Genomic DNA, 20,599 nt, shown 5'->3' on the forward strand with positions numbered 1-20,599 from the left:
TTCTAATGAGAGGTCAGCACTTAAGACTTTTCAAGTTTCCCTTTTATGTGATGCTTTGCTTTTCTCTCGTTTCTTTAAGAATCCTCTTTATCTCTGATATTTGTAATTTTAAATAATAGGTGTCTTGGGGTATGTCTATTCAGATTTATTCTGTTTGGGATGCATTGTCCTTGGATATTTTATATTTATGTCCTTCATAAGGGTTGGGAAGTTTTTGGTCATTATTTCCTCCAATATTTTTTCGACTCCTTTTCCATTCCCTTCTCCTTCTGGGACACCAATAAATCAATTACCTGAGACTTTGTTTCTTTTTTTCCATTCTCTTCTCTTTCTATTCTCCTGTCTTTTCCAGTTCAGAAGTTCTGTCTTTGGAACCACTATTCTGTCTTCAAGAAATTCAAATCTACACTTAAGTGCCTTTTTTAAAAAATTATTTTTAAAAAAGATTTATTTATTTATTTCTCTCCCCCCCCCTCGGTTGTCTGTTCTCTGTATCTGTTTGCTGCATCTTATTTCTTTGTCCGATTCTGTTGTTGTCAGCGGAACGGGAATCTGTGTCTCTTTTTGTTGCGTCATCTTGTTGTTTTGTCAGCTCTCCGTGTGGGTGGCGCCATTCTTAGGCAGGCTGCACTTTCTTTTGCGCTGGGCGGCTGTCCTTATGGGGCGTACTCCTTGTGCGTGGGGCTCCCCTACGCAGGGAATACCCCTGCGTGGCACGGCACTCCTTGTGCGCATCAGCACTGCACATAGGCCAGCTCCACGTGGGTCAAGGAGGCCTGGGGTTTGAACCGCAGACCTCCCATGTGGTAGACAGACGCCCTAACCACTGGGCCAAGTCTACCGCCACTTATGTGCCTTTAAGGTATTTTTAATCTCATCCATTGTGTTTTTTCATTACCCTAAGGTCTGTTACTTTTCATTGTATGCTTTCAAATTGTTCTTTATGCTCTCCCAGTGTCTTCTTAATATCTTTTATTTCTTTATTCATATATTCTTTAAATTATTTGAAGTGATTTAGGAGAGTTGTGTGATTATCATTGATTAATTAAATCCTGTATCTCTTCGGGATATTTGGTTTGTTCTTTTTGCTGGGCCATCACTCCTGTTTCCTAGTATGGTTTGTAATTTTGCTGATGTCTAGGCATCTGAATATGTTGGTGAATTTCCTCTGATGGTTAATTTCTGTCTTGCCAATTTTTTTTTCATAGCTCTTATTTTATATTTGGTTCAACTTATTCTCAGTCTTTAAAATTGCCCAGTTAAGTTTTCAAAATCAGACCAGAGACTCACTATTGGGGTGCAGATTTTCTCCCCAGTGTTTGAATACAGAGAGCATAAACAGTTTTTTTCCATGCAATTTTTAGACAAGCTAGCAGATGGTGCTAGTCACTGCACCCCTCCATGAAGCTGTTTCAGTCTCAGCTTTCCTGTGTTCCTGTACTGAATCTCCAAATCAGAGATTCAAAACAGGGTGTCCTGGCCAAATTCACTGAAAAAAAACACCCCAACCTCCCCTCCTTTCTCCCTTGAAACAGTTGGTGGGAGGAAGATGTCTCCTCCCCTCTCAGTTGGCTGCAGTGAACAAAGTATTTTACCCCAGCTTAGTATATTGAGGGTGGTGGTGGGGAGCCCTTCCTGGCTGCCATGGGGGCTTAGTAACTCACATTTGTTGTTTTGGATTCTTTGTCTCTGTTGCTCACCCTCCTAGGAGTTGTGTAGCACTGTTCTGATCTGCTGACCCCCCAACTCCTGTTGCTCAGACAGCTTTTGGCTCATTCCCTACTGTTTTTGTGAGAGCATTCAGCTTTGACTGTTAGTCTATTGCCTTCTTCCCACAACCCTCTGATAGCTTTATAATAATAATAGCTTGAAAGCAGGTGGTACTAGTTCTCTAACTCTGTCCCTCCTTTTCAGATTACTTTTGGGTATACTAAGTATTTTGCATTTCCATATGAATATTTGAATCCACTTGTCTATTTCTACCAAAAAAAAAAAAAAACTTCCCAAGTTTGATGGTTTGATTCTGGATGGATCCCAGAAAATTGTGTCTTTAGAGCTAATCCATTCCTGTGGGTGTACACCTATTGCAGGTGGGAACCTTTCAATTAGATTACTACAGTTAAAGGGCTTTTTTCAGTAAGGTGTGGCATGGGGTGAGTCTTAATCATTTTACTGGAGTCCTTTATAAATGGGACAAATATGGAGACAGAAAGCCACAGAAGCTAACAGAGAAAGCCATGGATGCAACAGCCAGAAGCCGAAAGCAACAGAGCCTGGAGAAGGCAGAGACAGACAAATACTGCTCTGAAAAATCAAGTACAGGTTTTTTTGTGAACATAAGTTTCCACTTAGCTGGTATAAATGCTTAAGAGTCGGATTTTTGGGTCATATGGCATTTGCATGTTTATTTTTATAAGGGATTGCCAAACTGTTTTCTAGAGTGGCCGTACCATTTTATTTCCATTACATCTTTAATGAGGTATAATTCATATACCATAATATTTATCCCTTTTAAGGTGTACCATTCAGTGGTGTTTATATATTCAGAAAGTTGTGCCGCTATCACCAGAATCTAATTCCAGAAAATTTTCAGCACTTGTTAGCAGTCACCTCCCATTCCCACCTTCCTCTCAAGACCCTGACCACCACCATTGTACTTTCTGTCTCAATTGATTTTCCTGTTCTTGAAAATTCATATAAATGGAATCATATTATATATGGCCTTTTGTTTCTCATTTATTTCACTTAAAATCATATTTTAAAGGTTCATCCATGTTGTAGCATGAACTAGTATGTCATTCTCTTTTATGATTGAATAATAACTCTAATCTATGGAATCTTTGGCATTCAACATTTTTTATTAAAATATTTCTTGATGCGGCTCTACTTGAGCTTCTTGTGTTTGGAGTTCATTGACCATCTTGGATGTGTATATTCATATCTTTTGTTAAATTTGAGTATTCATCCATATTTCTTCAAATAGTCTTTCTGCCCCTTTGTCTCTTTCTTATCATTCTGGGACTCCCACCATGCGTATATTGGTAAGCTTGATGGTATCTCTGGGTTCCTTATGTTCTGTTTACATTTCTACTTTCTACTTTATTTCTTCTTTTTGCTTCTCTGATGTTGAAACACTCTAGTGGATTTTAAACTTTCTATTACTCTAGTCTTCATCTGTCTTTGGCCCCTTTACATAATTTTTATATTTTTATTGATATTATCTCTTTGTTCATCTATTATTTTCCTAATATCCTTTAGTTTTTGTTCATATTTTCCTTTAGTTCTTTGAGCATATTTAGTACCATTTTTAAAAAGTCTTTTTCTGGTATGTCCCAGGTCTGGTTCTCCTTGTTGGTGGTTTCTCATGCTTTTATCTTCTCTTTTGTCTGGGACATCACTTACTCTTTCTCTGAAACTTGGACATTCGATATTTTAGTGTGTTATCACTGGAATTTAGACTCTGTAGGCATCTGTTCCTTAGGCTTATTTCCAGCTAGTATTATAACAGAGCTTTCCTGGAATGCTAGGAACTGACACATGCGAAAATAAGAAAATGCCCTTGTCAGTCTTTGTGGATTGGCTTGATTGAGTGCAGTCCTTTAGACTTAGCCATCTAATGGGTTTAGAGAATCACTCAAGGTAAAAGCAGTACCCTCCACCATCCTTCCTTCGCATGGATCTTGTCCTGGGCATGTCTGTGTAGAATTTCCCTTTTTACATGAATCTGAGTTTCCCCACTTCCCTAGAAAATGGCATTTTCTCACATTCCCAGAAACAACACTGTATGTCCACAACTAGCAAAATTTTACCCTAGGCAGCTGTGATCCGTTTTCCTACAGTGTTCTCCAGGAGAGTTTTATGAATTGCCTTCTACATGGATGGAAAGTTCTGGGGTGGCAAGTGTGTAATTAGTGTCCTCTTTCAATCTCCAAAGCTGCCATTAGACAGATTGTCCTGGACATTTCTGTTCCCAGTATGTACCTGAGGATTATTCTTTTCCCTCTTGAACTGGGAACCAGGGGCCAATACTGGTTACATGGGCTGATTCCAAGCCCAGCTGGTGAAGGTATGGCGAATAGGGCAGCAAGGGTACCACAAGATCCGACCTTTATTTAAAATATATTTTTATTAAAGTATATCATTCATACATTAACATGCATAAACAGTAAGTATGTAGTAGAAGTTGTGAACTTACAAAATAAACATGTATAACATACAGGGGTCCCGTACGTCACTCCTCCACCAATACCTTCCATTATTTTGAAACATTTGTTACAAACTATGCAAAAGCATCGTCAAATATTACTACTAAGTATAGTCGATACCTTACATATTTGGTGCATTTTTCCCCAACCAACCCTCATATTTTTTCATTTTTTAAAATGTATTGAAGTATATCACTCAAACATGCATAAATAATGTGTATAGTAATAATTGTGAACTTACAAAACAAACATACATAACATCATACAGGGCTCTCATGCATCGCCCTACCACCAATACCTTACATTGTTATAAAACATTTTTAACTAATGATGAAAGAGCATCCACAAAATATAACTGCTAACCAAAGTATCTTACATTTTGTGTATTTTCCCCCAACCCATCCTATTATTATTTTTATATCATTTATACATGTAAATGTATAGTATATAAGTGTATAGTAAAAGTTGTGAACTTACAAAGCAACTATGCATAACATCATACAGGGGTCCCATGCATCAACCCACCACCAACACCTTGCTTTGTTGTGAGACATTTTTTACAGACTATGAAAGAATATCATCAAAATGTTATTACTAAGTCAGTATCTTACATTTGGTCTCTTTTCCCCCCAACCAACCCTATTATTTTTAAAACATATTTTTATTACAGAAGTTGTGAACTTACAAAATAATGCACATGTGCAAAATTCCCATACAACACCCCTCTATCGACACACCACACCGTGGTGGAACATTTGTTACAGATTATTAGATAATATTATGAGACTATTACCACCAACATTATCCACAGCGTACATTTGACACACTTTTTCCATACCCCCCACATAATCAGCACAGTACATCTTTGGCATTGATGCAAGAATATTGCATCATATTGCTACTTAACTGCAGTCCATAGAGAGCTTAACACTTTGAATTACTTTTTTCTTGATTTGGCATTTGCCCGGTTACTGCAATCCTTTAACGCTTTCTGGAGTTTTGAGAAAAGATGTTTCAGCCAGTTCTTGCTGATTGTTAAAGCTTCTGTGGGGAATGGAGCCCTGGAGCATTTCATTCCATCAGTATGGCTTGATATTTTTTTTATAAAGGCCATTTTATTTTTTTAATTTAAAAAATTTTTTTAATTTATTTCTCTCCACTCCCCCCCCTTGTCTGCTCTCTGTGTCCTTTGGCTGTGTGTTCTTCTGCATCCACTTGCATTGTCAGGCAACTCCAGGAAGCTGCATCTCTTTTTTGCTGCGTCATCTTGCTGTATCAGCTCTCCATGTGGGCAGCGCCACTCCTAGGCAGGCTGCACTTTTTTCATACAGGGTGGCTCTCCTTGTGGGGTGCACATCTTGCACGTGGGGCTCCTCTATGTGGGGGCACCCCTGGGTGGCACAGCACTGCTTGTGTGCAGTAGCACTGCATGTGGGCCAGCTTACCACACAGGTCAGGAGGCCATGGGTATCGAACCCTGGATCCTCCATATGGTAGGCAGATGCTCTATCAGTTGAGCCATGCCTGCTTTCCATGGACTGATTTTTTAATGTTGAATAATCCCTGCATTTCTAGGATTAAGTCCAATTTATCATCATACGCTATCCTTTTAATATTCACTTAGTACCAAGTCTCTAAAATTCCATTTTGAATTTTCGTGTCTACTTACATAGAGGCCTATTGGTTAAGTAGTTTCCTTTTATTGTATTAGCTTTGTCTGGTTTTGTATCAGTGTAATGGTTGCCTCAGAAAGAATTGGGAGGACTTCTTTCCTTTATTTTCTTGAAGAGTTTCTGTGTAATTGGTAGTTTTTCTTCCTTTAAAGTTTGGTAGAAGTTACCACTGAAGCCATATGAGCCTATGGATATGATTTTAATTAAAAATTTACTTTATTTTCATATATAGGCCTATTTGGGCTGTTTCTAATTGACTCAATGTTGTTGGTTTATTTCTTTCAAGGAATTTGTCCATTCCATCTAAATTGTCAAATGTATTAGCAAGAAGTTGTTAATAATACCTTAAATTTTTATTGTCTATAGGATCTGTAAAGCTATGTTATTAAATCATCCCCAGTACTGGTAATTTGTGTATTCTATTGCTTTTTTTCCTCATTAGCCTTGGTGTAGGTTTTCAATTTCCTTGATCTTTTCAGGGAACCAGCTTCTAGTTTGTTTTCTTTATTTTCCTCTTTTCTCTTTCATTGATTACTGTTCTTGTATTTATATTTTACTTGTTTATTTTTTGGTTTAATTTCTTTCTGGTTTCTTAAAGTGTAAGCATAAGCTTTTGGTTTGAGAGCTTTTCTAGCATATGTATTTGGCATTATAAATTTCACTATGAGCACTGCTTAAGATCATACCCATGTGATAATATGCTGGGTTTTCATTTTCATTCAGTTCATGCTTGCTTTCTCGATTAACTCTCTTGATTTTTTATTTTTCCCTTTGGCTCATGGGCTAATTTGAAATGTATTAGTTTTCAAATAATAGGTACACTTTTAGGTTTTTAAAATGACTTCTATTTTAATTCCATTGTGATTGGATAACATACTCTGTATGTCTTGAATGCTTTTAAATGTGTCAAGATATTTTTATGGCCAGAGTATGCTGTTATAAATATGCCATTTGCAGTTGAAATGATGTATATTCTGCTCTTGGTGGAATGCTGTATAAATGTCAATTTGGTAAAGTTGGTTGATAGTGTTATTGAAATCGTCTTCATAAATAGTGATTTTCTATCTACTTGTTCAGTTAATTATTGAGGAATGGATTTTAAAATCTCCCACTAAAATCATGGCTTCGTCTGTTTCTCTCTTCACAAATATTACCAGTTTTTGTCATTTGCACCAGTTTTGTGTTCTGCATGTTGAAATTCTGTTATTAGTTTAATAAACATCTAATATTTTTATGTCCTCTTTATAAAATGACCTTTTTCATTCTGGCTATGTTCTCTGCTCTGAAATTTACTTTGTTCTTAAAATATCACAGGCCCCAGCTGCCTGTTCAAGGAAATAAACATGTTTTGGAACATGTGTATTTCTGTATTGTTTATGCCTGCATTTTCACCAAAATAGTAGTGTTTAATAGGTGTAACAGATACCTATATTAGTTTTGTGTTGCCACTGTAATAACAAATCATTCCACGACAAATTTAATGGCATTAAACAATACAAATTGATTTTCTTACAGTTCTGAAGGTCAGAATTCTGAAATGAGTTTTACAGAGTTAAAATAAAGGTGTTGCCTGGGCTGATTCCTCCTGTAGGCTCCAGGAGATTATCCTTCCTTATCTTTTCCAGCTTCTAAGGCTGCTAGCATTCCTTGATGTTTAGCCATATTACTTCAATCTCTGTTTTATCATCCAATTCCCTTTTCGTCTTCTGTCCTCAATCCTTCCTCTGCCTCCCTTTTATAAGTGTTAAAAAGCTGCACCTGTAAGAGAACAAAAGCTCACTTGATTGTGGAGAAGAAAATAATTTTATTAACGATCTTGCACAAACAGGCACACGACATGGATAAAATGGCTGGTGCACCAAACATCAAGAAACACTGACATTTATACCCTAAACCTAACATGCAGGTCCCTCCCTTGTTCCCCATTGATTGGGTACTTCAGGGGTTACAGCCTATCCAAATCATCTAATTAAGTTCCACAGTTCCTGTTTTCAGTCACCTCTCCCACATTTCCTACACTCAGGTGGGCTGGCAGAGTAGGCATTGCCATCCCCAAATCTTCAATATTGGGGAATGAACAATGGACTAATGTAGACTTACTATTATTCTACTATAGACATTGATGTGAAGGCAGTGGCCACTGGGAGTTCTGTGGGGAGGGAGAGGGAAAAATAGGTGTAATATGGGCCATTTTCAGGACATTGGAATTGTCCTGCATAACGTTGCAATGACAGATACAGGCCATTATATATTTGTCATAACTTACAAAATTGCATTGGACAGAGTGTAAACTGTAGTATAAACTATAATCCACAGTTAGTGGCAATGCTTCAATATGTGTTCATCAGTTGTAACAAATGCACCACACTAGTGAGAATGTTGATAATGGTGAAAGCGTGGGAGGACAAGGGAGTGGGGCATATGGGAATCCTCTATATTTTTTATGTAACACTTAATGTAATCTAAATTTACTTTAAAAATTAATAATAGATAAATAAAATATATTTAGCCTTTGTTTCTAATTATTTTCACTGAGTATAGAATTTGAGGTTAAAAGTTTTGTTCTTTTCTTACTTTTAAACATGTTTGCTACTATTTTCTAGTTTATTTTTTCACCAAGAAGTTGGATGTAATTATTATCTTTGTTCCTCTATATGTCACTTGTTTTTTCTATCGATGGTTTTTAGGGATTTTCTGTTCAACACTTATTTAAAATTTAATTATGATGTATATTGATGCAGTTTTCTTCATATACCTTTTGTTTACAATTTATTGAATTTCCTGCATCTATGGTAGTATACTTTTCATTAAATTTGCAAATTTTTTTGCTACTATTTCTTAAAATATTTTTCATGTGCCCTGTCTCTCAATTCAGATTCAGGGACACCAGTTCCATAATAAGTATGAAGTGGACAACTATCTAATGCTTAGTTCATTTTTTCCCGTTTTTCTTACTGTGCTTTCTTTTGCAGAGTTTGCATTACAAAATCTGGAAGTACATTCTTTTTTCCCTTGCAATATCTATCATTCCCATCCAGTGTATTATTCATCTTAAATATTGTATTTTTCAGGTATAGAAGTTCCTTTTGTGTCTTTTTTATAGCTCCTAAGTCTCTCCCTAACATGCCTATTGTTGGAGAAAAGGGGGTGCTCGCTGGGACATGGAGACTGATGTGAATGCAGGCAAGAATTTACTGAGAAGCTCTCCCAATGGAGGGGATCTGAAGAATAGATTTCAGTCTGCTTCTGGAAAGGGAGGATTTGAATTTATACAGTACATTCCTAGGTGGGGAAATGATAGTCAGTGGGAGGGGTTTGAGGGTCCAAGTGAGGTGCAGGGACCAATAGGAAGCCCTAGAGATTAAAATTTTCCCTTGTATGACTAGAGGGTAGTAGGTTAGAGAGTTATGTTTTCTTGGAGTGCTAGAGGAACTAGTGTTATTTTAATCTGCAGGGAGTGAAGGTTTTTATCTCACTTTACTCCCGTTTCTACATGGTTTCTTTGATCAACTTTTAGGGAAGTACTATGCTTTCAGACACATAGGCTATAGCAGGGGGGCTTGTCTTTCCTCAGTGCATGTAAGGAGAAACTCAGTCATAGCTTGTTAATTATTGTAAACCTAGCCTCTAACACTTATGTTTTCTTCTACTTTGTGAACATGTAGAATTAGTTATAATAGCTATTTTAATATTCTTATCTACTAAACCTTTCATAAACTATGCCATTTCTTTATTGGACTTAACTTTCTCCTTCAAAAAGGGTGATATTTTTCTGTTTTTTTGCATGTTGCTAATTTTTGATTGATGCCAAAGTTTTAAATTTTATATTGTTGAGTGGTAAACATTTTTGTGTATAAAAAATGTATATATATTCTTGTGCTTTGTTCTAGGATGTAGTTAATTTTCTTGGAAGCAATTCTTTTGAAGTTTCTGTTTAATATTTGTCATGGGGAAACAAAAAGTTTATTCTAGGGCTAAACTGTCCCTATTTTTTAGAAGTCTACTCAATGCTTCTTTTTTGCAATTTTTTTTTATTTAAAGAAGCTTTAGATTACATAAATGTTACATAAAAATATGGCGTATTCCCAAATGCCCCCCCCCTCCTTCCCCCTCCCACACTTTCATACATTAATAACATCTACCCAATGCTTCTTGAATTACAAGGTTTCTACTCTGGTTATTGGGAACATGAACTATTACTGGCTCTGTGTATGCTTTAGGAAATACACTCCCTACCCTTTTTATGTGGTTCTTTTTCCTAACCTCAGGTAGTTTCCTCACACTCATATTCTCACTGGAACTCAGCTGAAGACTCAGGAGTGATTCCCTCTGCCATTTTCTGGAATCTCTCTGTACAGCTCTCTTGTCTCTGGAACTCTGCCCTGCCAACTCTAGCTGACTGGATCTCCCCAGATTCCCAGTTTCGTTCTCTCAATTCACTGATATTAAGTTAAAAGTTCATGAAATATCATTATGAAATAACTGTTTGAAAAAAAGAACCATACATGTCTAAATAGCCCATGGGCCAAAAAAGACAATCACAATTGTAGTGAGAAAGTATTTTAAGGGGGTAATAGAGGACATATGACATATTATAATTTGTGGGATGAAGCTTAAGTCATGTTAAGAGGAAATTTATAGCCTAAAAATACATTTAGCAAAGAAGAAAAGATTAGAATCAGTGAGCTAAGCATGATATAAAGAAGTTAGAAATAGAGCAGCAGATGAAGGCTAAAACATAGATGCAAATGAAATGGATGAAAGCATGACTTAATGAATTAAAAAAAAAAAACCTTTTATAGAGAAGAACAGCCAGAAATTGGTTTCTTTAAAAGGCTAGTAATGTACTTACAATCAAATTATCTGCTGTAGATTAATATACCCATATTCTATGGTCCAGCAAAACTTCTCCTAGTTATATCCCAAGAGAAATATGTCCCTGAGTGCTCCATCAGCTCTTTATAGTAGCATTATCTGTCACAGTTAAACTTGATAATAGCCAAATGCCAATTGCAAAATAATAAATTGTAGTACATCCATATAGTAGAGCACAATACAGAATTGGAAACAAGCTACAAGACCATACAACAACATGGATGAACCTCATTAACATATTGAGACAAAGAAGCCAGGCACAAAAGAATACTATGTTGTTTTTAGTCTGTTTATATAAAATTCACAAACAGTCCTAACTAAACTACAGCTAAAGAAGTAAAGATTCTGGTTTCTGTTGGGGAAGAAGGGGAATGACTACTGGAATGGTTTCTGGGGTGCTAGAATGTTTTAATTTCTTGACCTAGGTGGTAGTGATATGAGTGTTTGCCTTGTAATAATTCTTTAAACTATACATTTGTTTTGTGCACCTTTCTTTTTATCCTTCAATTTAAAAAATTTGGGAAAGAATGAAAGAATAATTAGGGGAAAATCAATGGTAGGTAAATATAGAGATGTGTACTTCAGGCTACAGCAAAATTGAAGGAAATGAGAGGTATAGGATAGTATTGATTATCCTTAAGGTTGAGGAGCTTGATGAGACTTGGAGTCTGCAATGAATTTATTTATGGGGTGCTAAACGCAGTGGTTGGCATATAGTATACATTCAAGGAAATGACTGTAAGTAAAACCTGCAGCTTTAGAGTCATAGAGACTTAGGTTCAGTCCTACCTGTGATCAAACCTTGGCTATTTGAATCTTAGTTTCTTTGTCTGTATTTTAGAGATGGTAGATGACCTACTTCTTGGGAAAATTTTATGAAATAATACATGCAAAGTCCATGGCAAAGGCTACCAGGATAACTTTTTTTTTTTCATTTAAAAAAACATTTTATTGAAGTATGTCATTCATACATGAACATACATAAACAATAAGTGCGTAGTAAAAGTTGTGAACTTACAAAACAAACATGTATAACATCATACAGGGGTCCCATATATTACCCCACCATCAATACCTTGCATTGTTATGAAACATATTTTACAAATTATGAAAGAATATCATCAAAATATTACTACTAACTATAATTCATATCTTACATTTAGTCTTTCTCCCCAACCCAAACTATTATGATTATTTTTAAATATATTTTTATTACAGAAGTTGCGAACTTATAAAACAATCATGTACATGTGTAGAATTCCCATATAACACCCCTTCACCAACACATCACACCATAGTAGAACATGTTACAGATTATGAGATGGTATCAGATATTACCACCAACCATGGTCCATAGCGTACATTTGACACACTTTTTCCATACCCCCCCATTAGCAACACAGTATTATCTTTGGCATTGATGCAAGAATATTAGGAATACTACCGTATTGCTGTTAACCACAGTCCATAGGTCACAACAATTGTGTTTTTCCCATGCTTCTCCATATTCCCACTACCCTGCAATAGTGACATACATCAGTTCTAGCTCACAGAAGGACACTTTTGCATACCATGATAACGTCTTGCCTTTCCAGTGAAACACAACTGAATTGTCTCTAGTGAAATTAAAATGAGCTACATTTGTGTATGTACTATCTCTATGACAATTTAATGTTTTCTTTTTATGGGCATAAAATTTATTTGAGAGGGAAAATATTCAGGTGTTTTTTTTTAATGTGTATGCCTTAGATCGTGCTTGCTGGAGACCCCATGCAACTTGGACCAGTCGTTAAATCCAGACTTGCTACGGCTTATGGGCTGAATATGTCCATGTTGGAAAGATTGATGTCTCGACCAGTATATCAAAGAGATGAAAATGCTTTTGTTCATTCTGGTGCATACAATCCTTTGGTAGTAAGTTAACATATTCACCTTTTTGTTGTTAAGCTTATTTTAAAGTGTAAGTGAAGTTGTATTAGAGCAAATCTATCACACATAAGGATTATTCTTGCCTAAAAGGTTAACAGTTCTTTGTCAACCTGGTAACAGTGAATTGTTGTGCTTTGCATCTAATTATTTCTATGTCCACCCAAAGTCACACTCCATCATTCATTTATAACGCCAAGAAGGAAAAGAGTTGAGAGGGTTACCAACCCTTAGGTAGCAAATGCCCTTCAATTCTTCCAGCTCCTCTGCAGTTTAAAATCCTAAATAGTGTCCCCTGAGAAAACTCATCATTAAAGAGAATGAAAGCAGAAACTCCTTGGGGAATTTATCAAATTCATTTCTCCTTAACACAGAAGAGGATCAAAGAGAATATAAAAGTATCACAAAATTTCTATCACTTGCCAACAACAGTTTCTGATACCAACTGCACAGACTACAGTAACTCAATTCAATTCATTTCTGACTTTTAAGTACCTGGAGTTAGACCAGACTCCACAGGTTAAAGGCAATCCTGTACAAGAGTCCTCATTAGGCACCAGTCATAAATTTGGGGACCCAGGCTACCTACACTCCTGATCAACTGACTGCAAATTCAGGAGTTACTACCAACCTTTCAGGTTAGATAATTCACCAGAATGCTCAGAACTCACTGTACTTACAGTATAGCTTTATTACAGTTTAAAAAAAAAAGGCCTTAGAGTGAATTAGGTTTATTATAGTAAAAAAACCAAACACATTATGTGAGGTCTGTGAGAGTCTCAAAACAGCTGTGTCCTCTCCACTTGGAGTCAGAACATCACCCACCCAGCACAGAGGTGTAGCCTCTCAATTATAGAAACTCACCTGAGCTTCAAAGTGTCCCAAGTTTATGAAAGCTGAGCTCAATCTGTAGCCATGCTTCCCCTCTAGAGGTCAGGGAGGTGGGTGGATATGGGCCGGGCTGTGTGCTAATATAGGCTGATATCACATGGCTCAAAGCCCAAATCCCCTAATCATTTGATAGGTCTTTCTGGTGTGGTCAGCCCCCACCCTAAGGCTGTAGGTGTGTCTGGCCCCACCCTGTTACTATCAGGTGTAGTCTTGCGCCCACCAAGAGGAACAAAAACACCCCTGTTGTAGGCCATTCTGAAGATTCAGAGGTTGCTTCTCCAGGAACTGGGTACAAAGACCAACCAAGTTTTTAATTTACTACAGAGAGCTTCTCTTCTATCTTGCTTAAATTCATCTCTTTATTTCTGTAAGTAAAATTTGTCTTCCAAATGCAATGTGCATTCAAATAAATCATTTGAAGAGCTTAGTCTAGTGGTGAGAGTTCTTCCTAAGCAACTGTTTTCATTTTAAGATGAAGAGATCATGTTTGTGCTCACTGAAGAGAGCAAGTTGCACAATGTAGGTGAAACTTGATCTGGTTCTTGGCATTTGTCATGCAGAGATTTTCTGTTCAGTTGACTGAAAGTGTTGCTTGTGTGTTTTGACTAAAGATCACCCTATTGTCCTATGTTCTCTCCACACAGGTTACGAAACTTGTGAAGAACTACAGATCCCACTCTGCTTTGCTCATGTTGCCATCTAAACTCTTTTATCATAAAGAACTGGAAGTCTGTGCAGACCCTAAAATTGTGAATTCTCTGCTTGACTGGAAGAAATTACCTAAGAAAGGTTTTCCTCTCATTTTTCATGGTGTGAGGGTATGTGTTCACATTTTGAACATCTTTTGTCAAGTAAGTTTAGTATACTAGGAAGTCAGTCAGTTCAGGTGACTACCTGAATAAGGAGATTAAATATGAAGTTTCACTACACTATTTTATTTAAATGGATATTTTACGTGTTATATAAACACACACACACACACATTTGGTGTGATTTGGTTATTAATCAAATATTTATCTAGTGCCTGCTATGTGGCAGAAACTGGACTATAGTGTGGACTATAGTTTACATTATAGTTTACACTCTATCCCGCACAATTTTGTAGGTTATGACAAAATATATAATGGGCTCTATCCGTCATTGTAATGTCATGCAGGACCATTCCAATGTCCAAAAAATGCCCCCATATTACACCTATTCTTCACTCTTCCTCCCCTCAGAACCTCTGGTGGCCACTGCCTTTATATCAACGATAAAAGTCCTTCCATTGCTAGAATAATAATAAATCTACTTTAATCCATTGTTCATTTCCCAATCTTGAGGATTTGGGGATGGTGATGCCCACTCTGTTTCTAATTGAGAGGGGGCTTAGAGCCCATGGGGCAGATGGGTGGAACTATCTTGCTTGCAGTTGCAGACCCTCTATGTTCCTTGGGATGGGCATTGTCCATCATCATTTCCTTGTTAGTTGTCCTGGGTGAGTCCATTGAACTGGAGAGTAGGTACTGCAACTCTACTGAGATTCAGGACTCAACTGGCACATGAAAAGACTGAAGATTTAAGTCTCTGGGACATATATTTATGTGTTTATTCTTAAAGCAACTGCTCCATTCTTTACTCTGAAGCCTGTGCTTCAGGGTATATTAGTACAAGTGATAGCACCTGGCTATTACATGGCCACAAGATTTACAAATTCAGTCTAGCAACATGCTCAGACTCCATGTTAAGTGAGTTCACAGCATCTGCCATATATACACTCACAGAACTCAAAATCTTGCATGGGAAGAAAACCCAAGAAGTAAACAGAAAATAACAGTAAACTGATTGAGAGGGGTGGGGTTAGTGGTGGCAGTAATATTGGAGCTTTAACCTGAATAATAGGATTCACCCTCAGAAGGACTGGAAAAATTAGCATTCCATGCAGAGGGATTTGCTTGTGCAAAGAAATTAAGGGAATTGCCATATTCCAGGAACAGAAAGAAGGCCAGTGTGCCTGAAAGGTAGAGCAAAGGGAAATTTGATAGGCAAAAAGGTTGCAATGTAGGTTGGGGCAGGTGGCTCTGGTGTTCTAGAATTAGAGCAGAGAGAGATCAGATAATTTTGAAGCAGATCATAACTGCTTTTTAAAATCCTGCATTGACCTAAAAAAACACTAGAACAGAGACAAAACCCAGGAATAGATTAATTTGTTTACCCTTGGCAGAGTGTGGGCACAAAGGAGAAAGGAATTATGTTCAACTATAGAAAATAAAAATTGTATATAGACTATAAAAATATGTGTGTTATATATGAAAATATATAGTAAGATGTCTAGAAATATACAGAACCTAACAATGACTACCTGTGGGTTTAGAGGGATAACGGTAGCCCTGAAAAGATATCAACACCTTATTCATAATGCTTTAATTGGTTTTTACAAGGAAATTGTGTGGTCCTACTCTGGAGTAATTGCAGCAGGATATGAGACAATTTGAAAGAATTCCCCACACTTACCCACAAACATCAACAAAAAGTTGAGGCATCTCTGACAAAAGGGGCTTAAGCACAATCTTGAACAAAACAATGGCTGAACAATAAGCTATTCTGACCCAAGTTATGGCTCCTATGAAACCAGGCTTAAAAATATTACAGTCATCCCAGGCATTCTGGAAGACTGTGTGTGTGCTCAAGGTCATGCTACCTCAAGTGTGATCAGACAGGGAACCTCAAAGCTTCTAGGTCCCTGGGTGAACATGGCACAACCCCCCCCCCCCCCCCCCCCCCCCCCCGCCCCCAAACTGTGAAAGACTCCAAACCCTAAGCACATCTAATGGTAAAGGGTAAAAATCTAACTGGCTAAGGGGGCTTAAGCACTAGTTTTAACCAATAAGTAGCTTATGCTGACGTAGGAGCAACCTTTCAGTAGCCAGGGCAAAAGATTAAAACACAGGAAACAATCTGAGTAGGGACATCAGAGGTTGGACACTGCAAGGGAAATAGACTTTACAGAATTACTTTAGTGAGATCGCTAAACAAATATTAAACAGTGATTGTGGTGGTTCGAAGCTGTGTGTGCCCCTCAAAAAACATGTTCTTAAAGTTAATCTGTTTCTGTGGATGTGAACCCATTGTAAGTAGGACTTTTTGATGAGGCTGCTTCAGTTAAGGTATTAACCACTTCATTCAGAATGCTCCTGAATAGGACCATCCATACATATGCACATAACCTCCTCAATCCTCTATGTTATGTGTGATTTTCTTGGCTGTCTCTTTCCCTGGTTCTCCCCATTAAACTTCTGGATACTCTACCATTTTGCTTATCAGAGCTACTAGCTTCCTTTTCTTGTTCTCCATCAAAATCTCCATTTTTTTTACATTACTCTAAAGCATAGAGTTCTCCATTCTCTGTTCCAAATAAAGTCAGTGTTTTCAGGCAGAATTGAAGAACAGTTGGTCCTTTTGGCCTGACTTTGCCCCTGGGAAGAAAATTACACCACTGAACCAGAGCCAGGGGTGGGTCATGCTTTTCCCGGAAGGACAACCCCACTCTACAGATGGGCACTTGGGGTGGGTGGAAGTTTCTTGCCTTCTCAGCTTTGTCATACCAGTGCCCCTCTGCCCTATGAGTAAACTAGGGCAGTATTCTCAGTCTGCTGTACCTGGGAGAGAGTCTCTGCTCAAAGAGTGGGAGCTGAGTAGAAGGGAAAGGGAGAGACTGTGTCCTCACAGCTGCATCTGTCAGGAGTAGATCTTCTACAACACCCGTGGGGTAGAGTTTCCATAACAAGAAGTTGGGTTGGGGGGGGGTTCAAAATGCAGTAAATTTCTCACTGTTCTTATGGAAATTTAGTAGATATTTTTCAGTGATAGTTTTTCCATTTTCTCTGTGTCATTAGGACAATATACAGAGATTTCAAATGATTGTTTTATAATGTTTACCAGTTAAATTACTGTTTTTTGGGGGTAGAAGGCCCTCTAAGCTCCTTATTCCATCATTCCATAGGTCGTCTTTTATTTCTACTTTTATTAGATTGTAATAAAAAAAATATGGCCTATAAAATCTATACTTGCAAAAATTGGTTGTTTCCTTTGAGATAAACTAAAAGTCTTCCTTTTCTGTTTGGGGAAGTGTAAAGATCTATATGCATAAATTAAATCAATTTATTGAATGCATTATATTGCTACTTTACATCCTTACTTAAGTTACATCCACTACATCTTTCCACTTGTGAGGAGCCTTGATGTCTCACTTTACAATTTACATTTCTTTTTAAAAGGTTTACTTTTTATTTTTATTTTTTTAAAGATTTATTTTTTATTTATTTCTCTCCCCTTCCCCACCCCCCCACAGTTGTCTGCTTTCTGTGTCCATTCGATGTGTGTTCTTCTGTGTCCGCTTGTATTCTTGTCAGCGGCATCCAGAATCTCTGTCTTGTTTTGTTGCATCATTGCTGCGACAGCTCTCCGTGTGTGCGGCGCCATTCCTGGGCAGGCTGTACTTTTTTCATGCTGGGCGGCTCTCCTTACAGGGTGCACTCCTTGCACATGGGGCTCCCCTATGTGGGGGACACCCCTGTGTGGCACGGCTCTCCTTGCGTGCATCAGCACTGCACATAGGCCAACTCCACATAGGTCAAGGAGGCCCAGGGTTTGAACCGCGGACCTCCCATGTGGTAGGCAGACGCCCTATTTGTTGGGCTAAATCCGCTTCCCAGTTTTTATTTCTAATAAGTTTTGTTTGTTGTATTCAGTATTGTTTCGTGCATTAAGTTTTGTAATTGTTATATATTACTCATTATGTAATGTCATTTCTTTATCCTGTTTAATGTTTTAACCTTGAATTGTATTTCATGATTCTGATGTATGCTTTCCTTTAATTTGCATTTACTAATATCTTTATGTCCTCTTCTATAAATTTTCCTTATTTTTAAAAATCATTTTACTTTAGTCATCTTTCTATAACAGTTTCTTCACTTTTTTTACAGATCAATTTTATTGATATATATTAATAAAGTTCTTAACCTTTTTGGTTCCATGGACCCCTTTGCCAGTCAGGTGAAAATGACAGACCCCTTACTAAGTCCATACTATACTATCTATTATTTAATAAATATATCACACCTGCACCAACATGTCCCCACAAGAATGTTTTTTTTAAATTTTATTTCAAGCTCACAGGCCCTTTAAGAACCCCTATTCTATAAGAAGGGTTTTTTTTTTTTTGTTAATTTTATTTTAAAATTTCTAAAATTCCCAAACATTGTCTTAGTTTGCCAAAGAGCTGCCAATGCAGAGTACCGGAAATTGGTTGGATTTTTTTTTAAGATTTATTTATTTACTTATTTTCCCTCCTTTCCCTCCTCCCACCTTGCTGTTTTTTTGCTGTCTGTGTTGCCTTCTCTCCTCATTTTCTCTCCTCTAGGATTCACCAGGATTCGATCCTGGAGACCTGTGATGGGGAGAGAGGTTCCCTGTCAATTGCGCCTCCTCAGTTCCTGATTTCTGCTGTGCTTCACCTTGACTCTCCCCTTGTCTCTCTTTTGATGCGTCATCATCTTGCTGCATGACTCACTTGCACAGGCACTTGCAGACCATGCGAGCACTGGCTCACCACATGGGCATTCACACGGGCACTGGCTCACCATGTGGGCACTCATGTAGGCACTGGCTTGCCACATGGGCACACTTTCTCTTCTTTTTCACCAGGAAGTCCCAGGGATCAAACCCAGGTCCTTCCATGTGGTAGGCGGAAGTTCTATCAGTTGAACCACACTCACTTCCCTGGGTTGGCTTTTTAAAGGGGATTTATTTGAGGTAAAAGCTTATAGTTTGAAGGCCATGAAATTTTCAAATCAAGGCACCGTCAGAGATGCCTTCTCACCAAAGTCAACTGATATTGATTCTAGGGTCCTGCCACATGGCAAAAATGGCCACCTATCTCTTCCTTCCCCTTCAGAATCTACCGTCTCCCGGAGCTCAGCTGTCTGCAACCAGGTATAGGGCTTGTCCCTTTCTAGGCCTCTTCTCTGTCTCAGCTTCTTCCCTTTCTTCCTGAGTTCAACTGTGAGCTATCAGGCATATGGTTTTTCTCTCCCTGGGCCTCAGCTCCTTGAGCCTCTCTAGGACTTCTCCTTGAGCTCAGCTGTGTAAAACTGGAGTTCTTTCTCTCACATGGCAGCTTTCTTTCTCTGTGTGTCTGTTTATGTCAGACAAGAGGTCAAAGACTCAACCTGAGTCATACCGCACTGAAGTCCAATCAAAAGCAATCTAATTAAGGATCTAAAATTAATTTAATGTAGTCAAAGGGTGCTACATCCACAGGAATAGATTGCTTTAAGAACATAATGTGTGCTCACTTCGGCAGCACTTATACTAAAATTGGAACGATACAGAGAAGATTAGCATGGCCCCTGCGCAAGGATGACACGCAAATTTGTGAAGCGTTCCATATTTTTGGGAAGGATGGCCATGGTGGCTGCTGGGTGCGGGGAATGGGAGATAGAGATGAGATGTGGAGGCACTTTCGGGACTTGGAGTTGTCCTGGGTGGTGCTTCACGGACAATTACGGGACACTGTAGATCCCCCCAGGGCCCACTGGATGGAACGTGGGAGAGTGTGGGCTATGATGTGGACCATTAACTATGAGGTGCAGCGATGCCCAGAGATGTACTTAACAAACGCAATGGATGTGTCATGATGATGGGAGAAAGTGTTGCTGTGGGGGGAGTGGGGGGTGGGGGCGGTGGGGTTGAATGGGACTTCATATTTTTTGAATGTAATATTTTTTAAAAAATGAATAAAATAAAATAAAAAATAAAAGCTATGAAACTAAAAAAAAAAACATAATCTTTTGGAGATCATAAAATAACTTCAAACTGTCATACCTACCAAGCAATGACTCTCATTTCACTCCTCCCCTCCTGCCCTGATATTTTGTATTTAATTGGGTTTTATGTTCCATTCAGTCTGAGAATCTTTGTTTTTAATGAGATCATTCATCTCATTCTACTTTATTGGATTTGATTCTTTCATCTTAAATTCCTCTGATT

At 37.9% G+C, this 20,599-nt stretch overlaps 1 protein-coding gene and 1 non-coding gene across 2 annotated transcripts in view; both read left to right on the forward strand.

Moving 5' to 3' along the window:
• LOC101428908 (RNA helicase Mov10l1-like) overlaps window positions 1-20,599 on the forward strand; it is a 67,259-nt gene that overhangs the window by 36,018 nt on the left and 10,642 nt on the right. The window contains exons 10-11 of the mRNA XM_071212984.1: window positions 12,503-12,667; window positions 14,215-14,388. Of these exons, the coding sequence (XP_071069085.1) occupies window positions 12,503-12,667; window positions 14,215-14,388 (339 nt within the window). The remainder of the gene's footprint in view (window positions 1-12,502; window positions 12,668-14,214; window positions 14,389-20,599) is intronic.
• LOC111760791 (U6 spliceosomal RNA) lies at window positions 19,898-20,004 on the forward strand. The gene has a single exon (XR_002794388.1). It is a non-coding gene; the product is annotated as a U6 spliceosomal RNA (small nuclear RNA).

The sequence above is a fragment of the Dasypus novemcinctus genome, chromosome X (genome assembly GCF_030445035.2).
Source record: "Dasypus novemcinctus isolate mDasNov1 chromosome X, mDasNov1.1.hap2, whole genome shotgun sequence".
In the NCBI taxonomy this organism is placed as follows: Eukaryota; Metazoa; Chordata; class Mammalia; order Cingulata; family Dasypodidae; genus Dasypus; species Dasypus novemcinctus.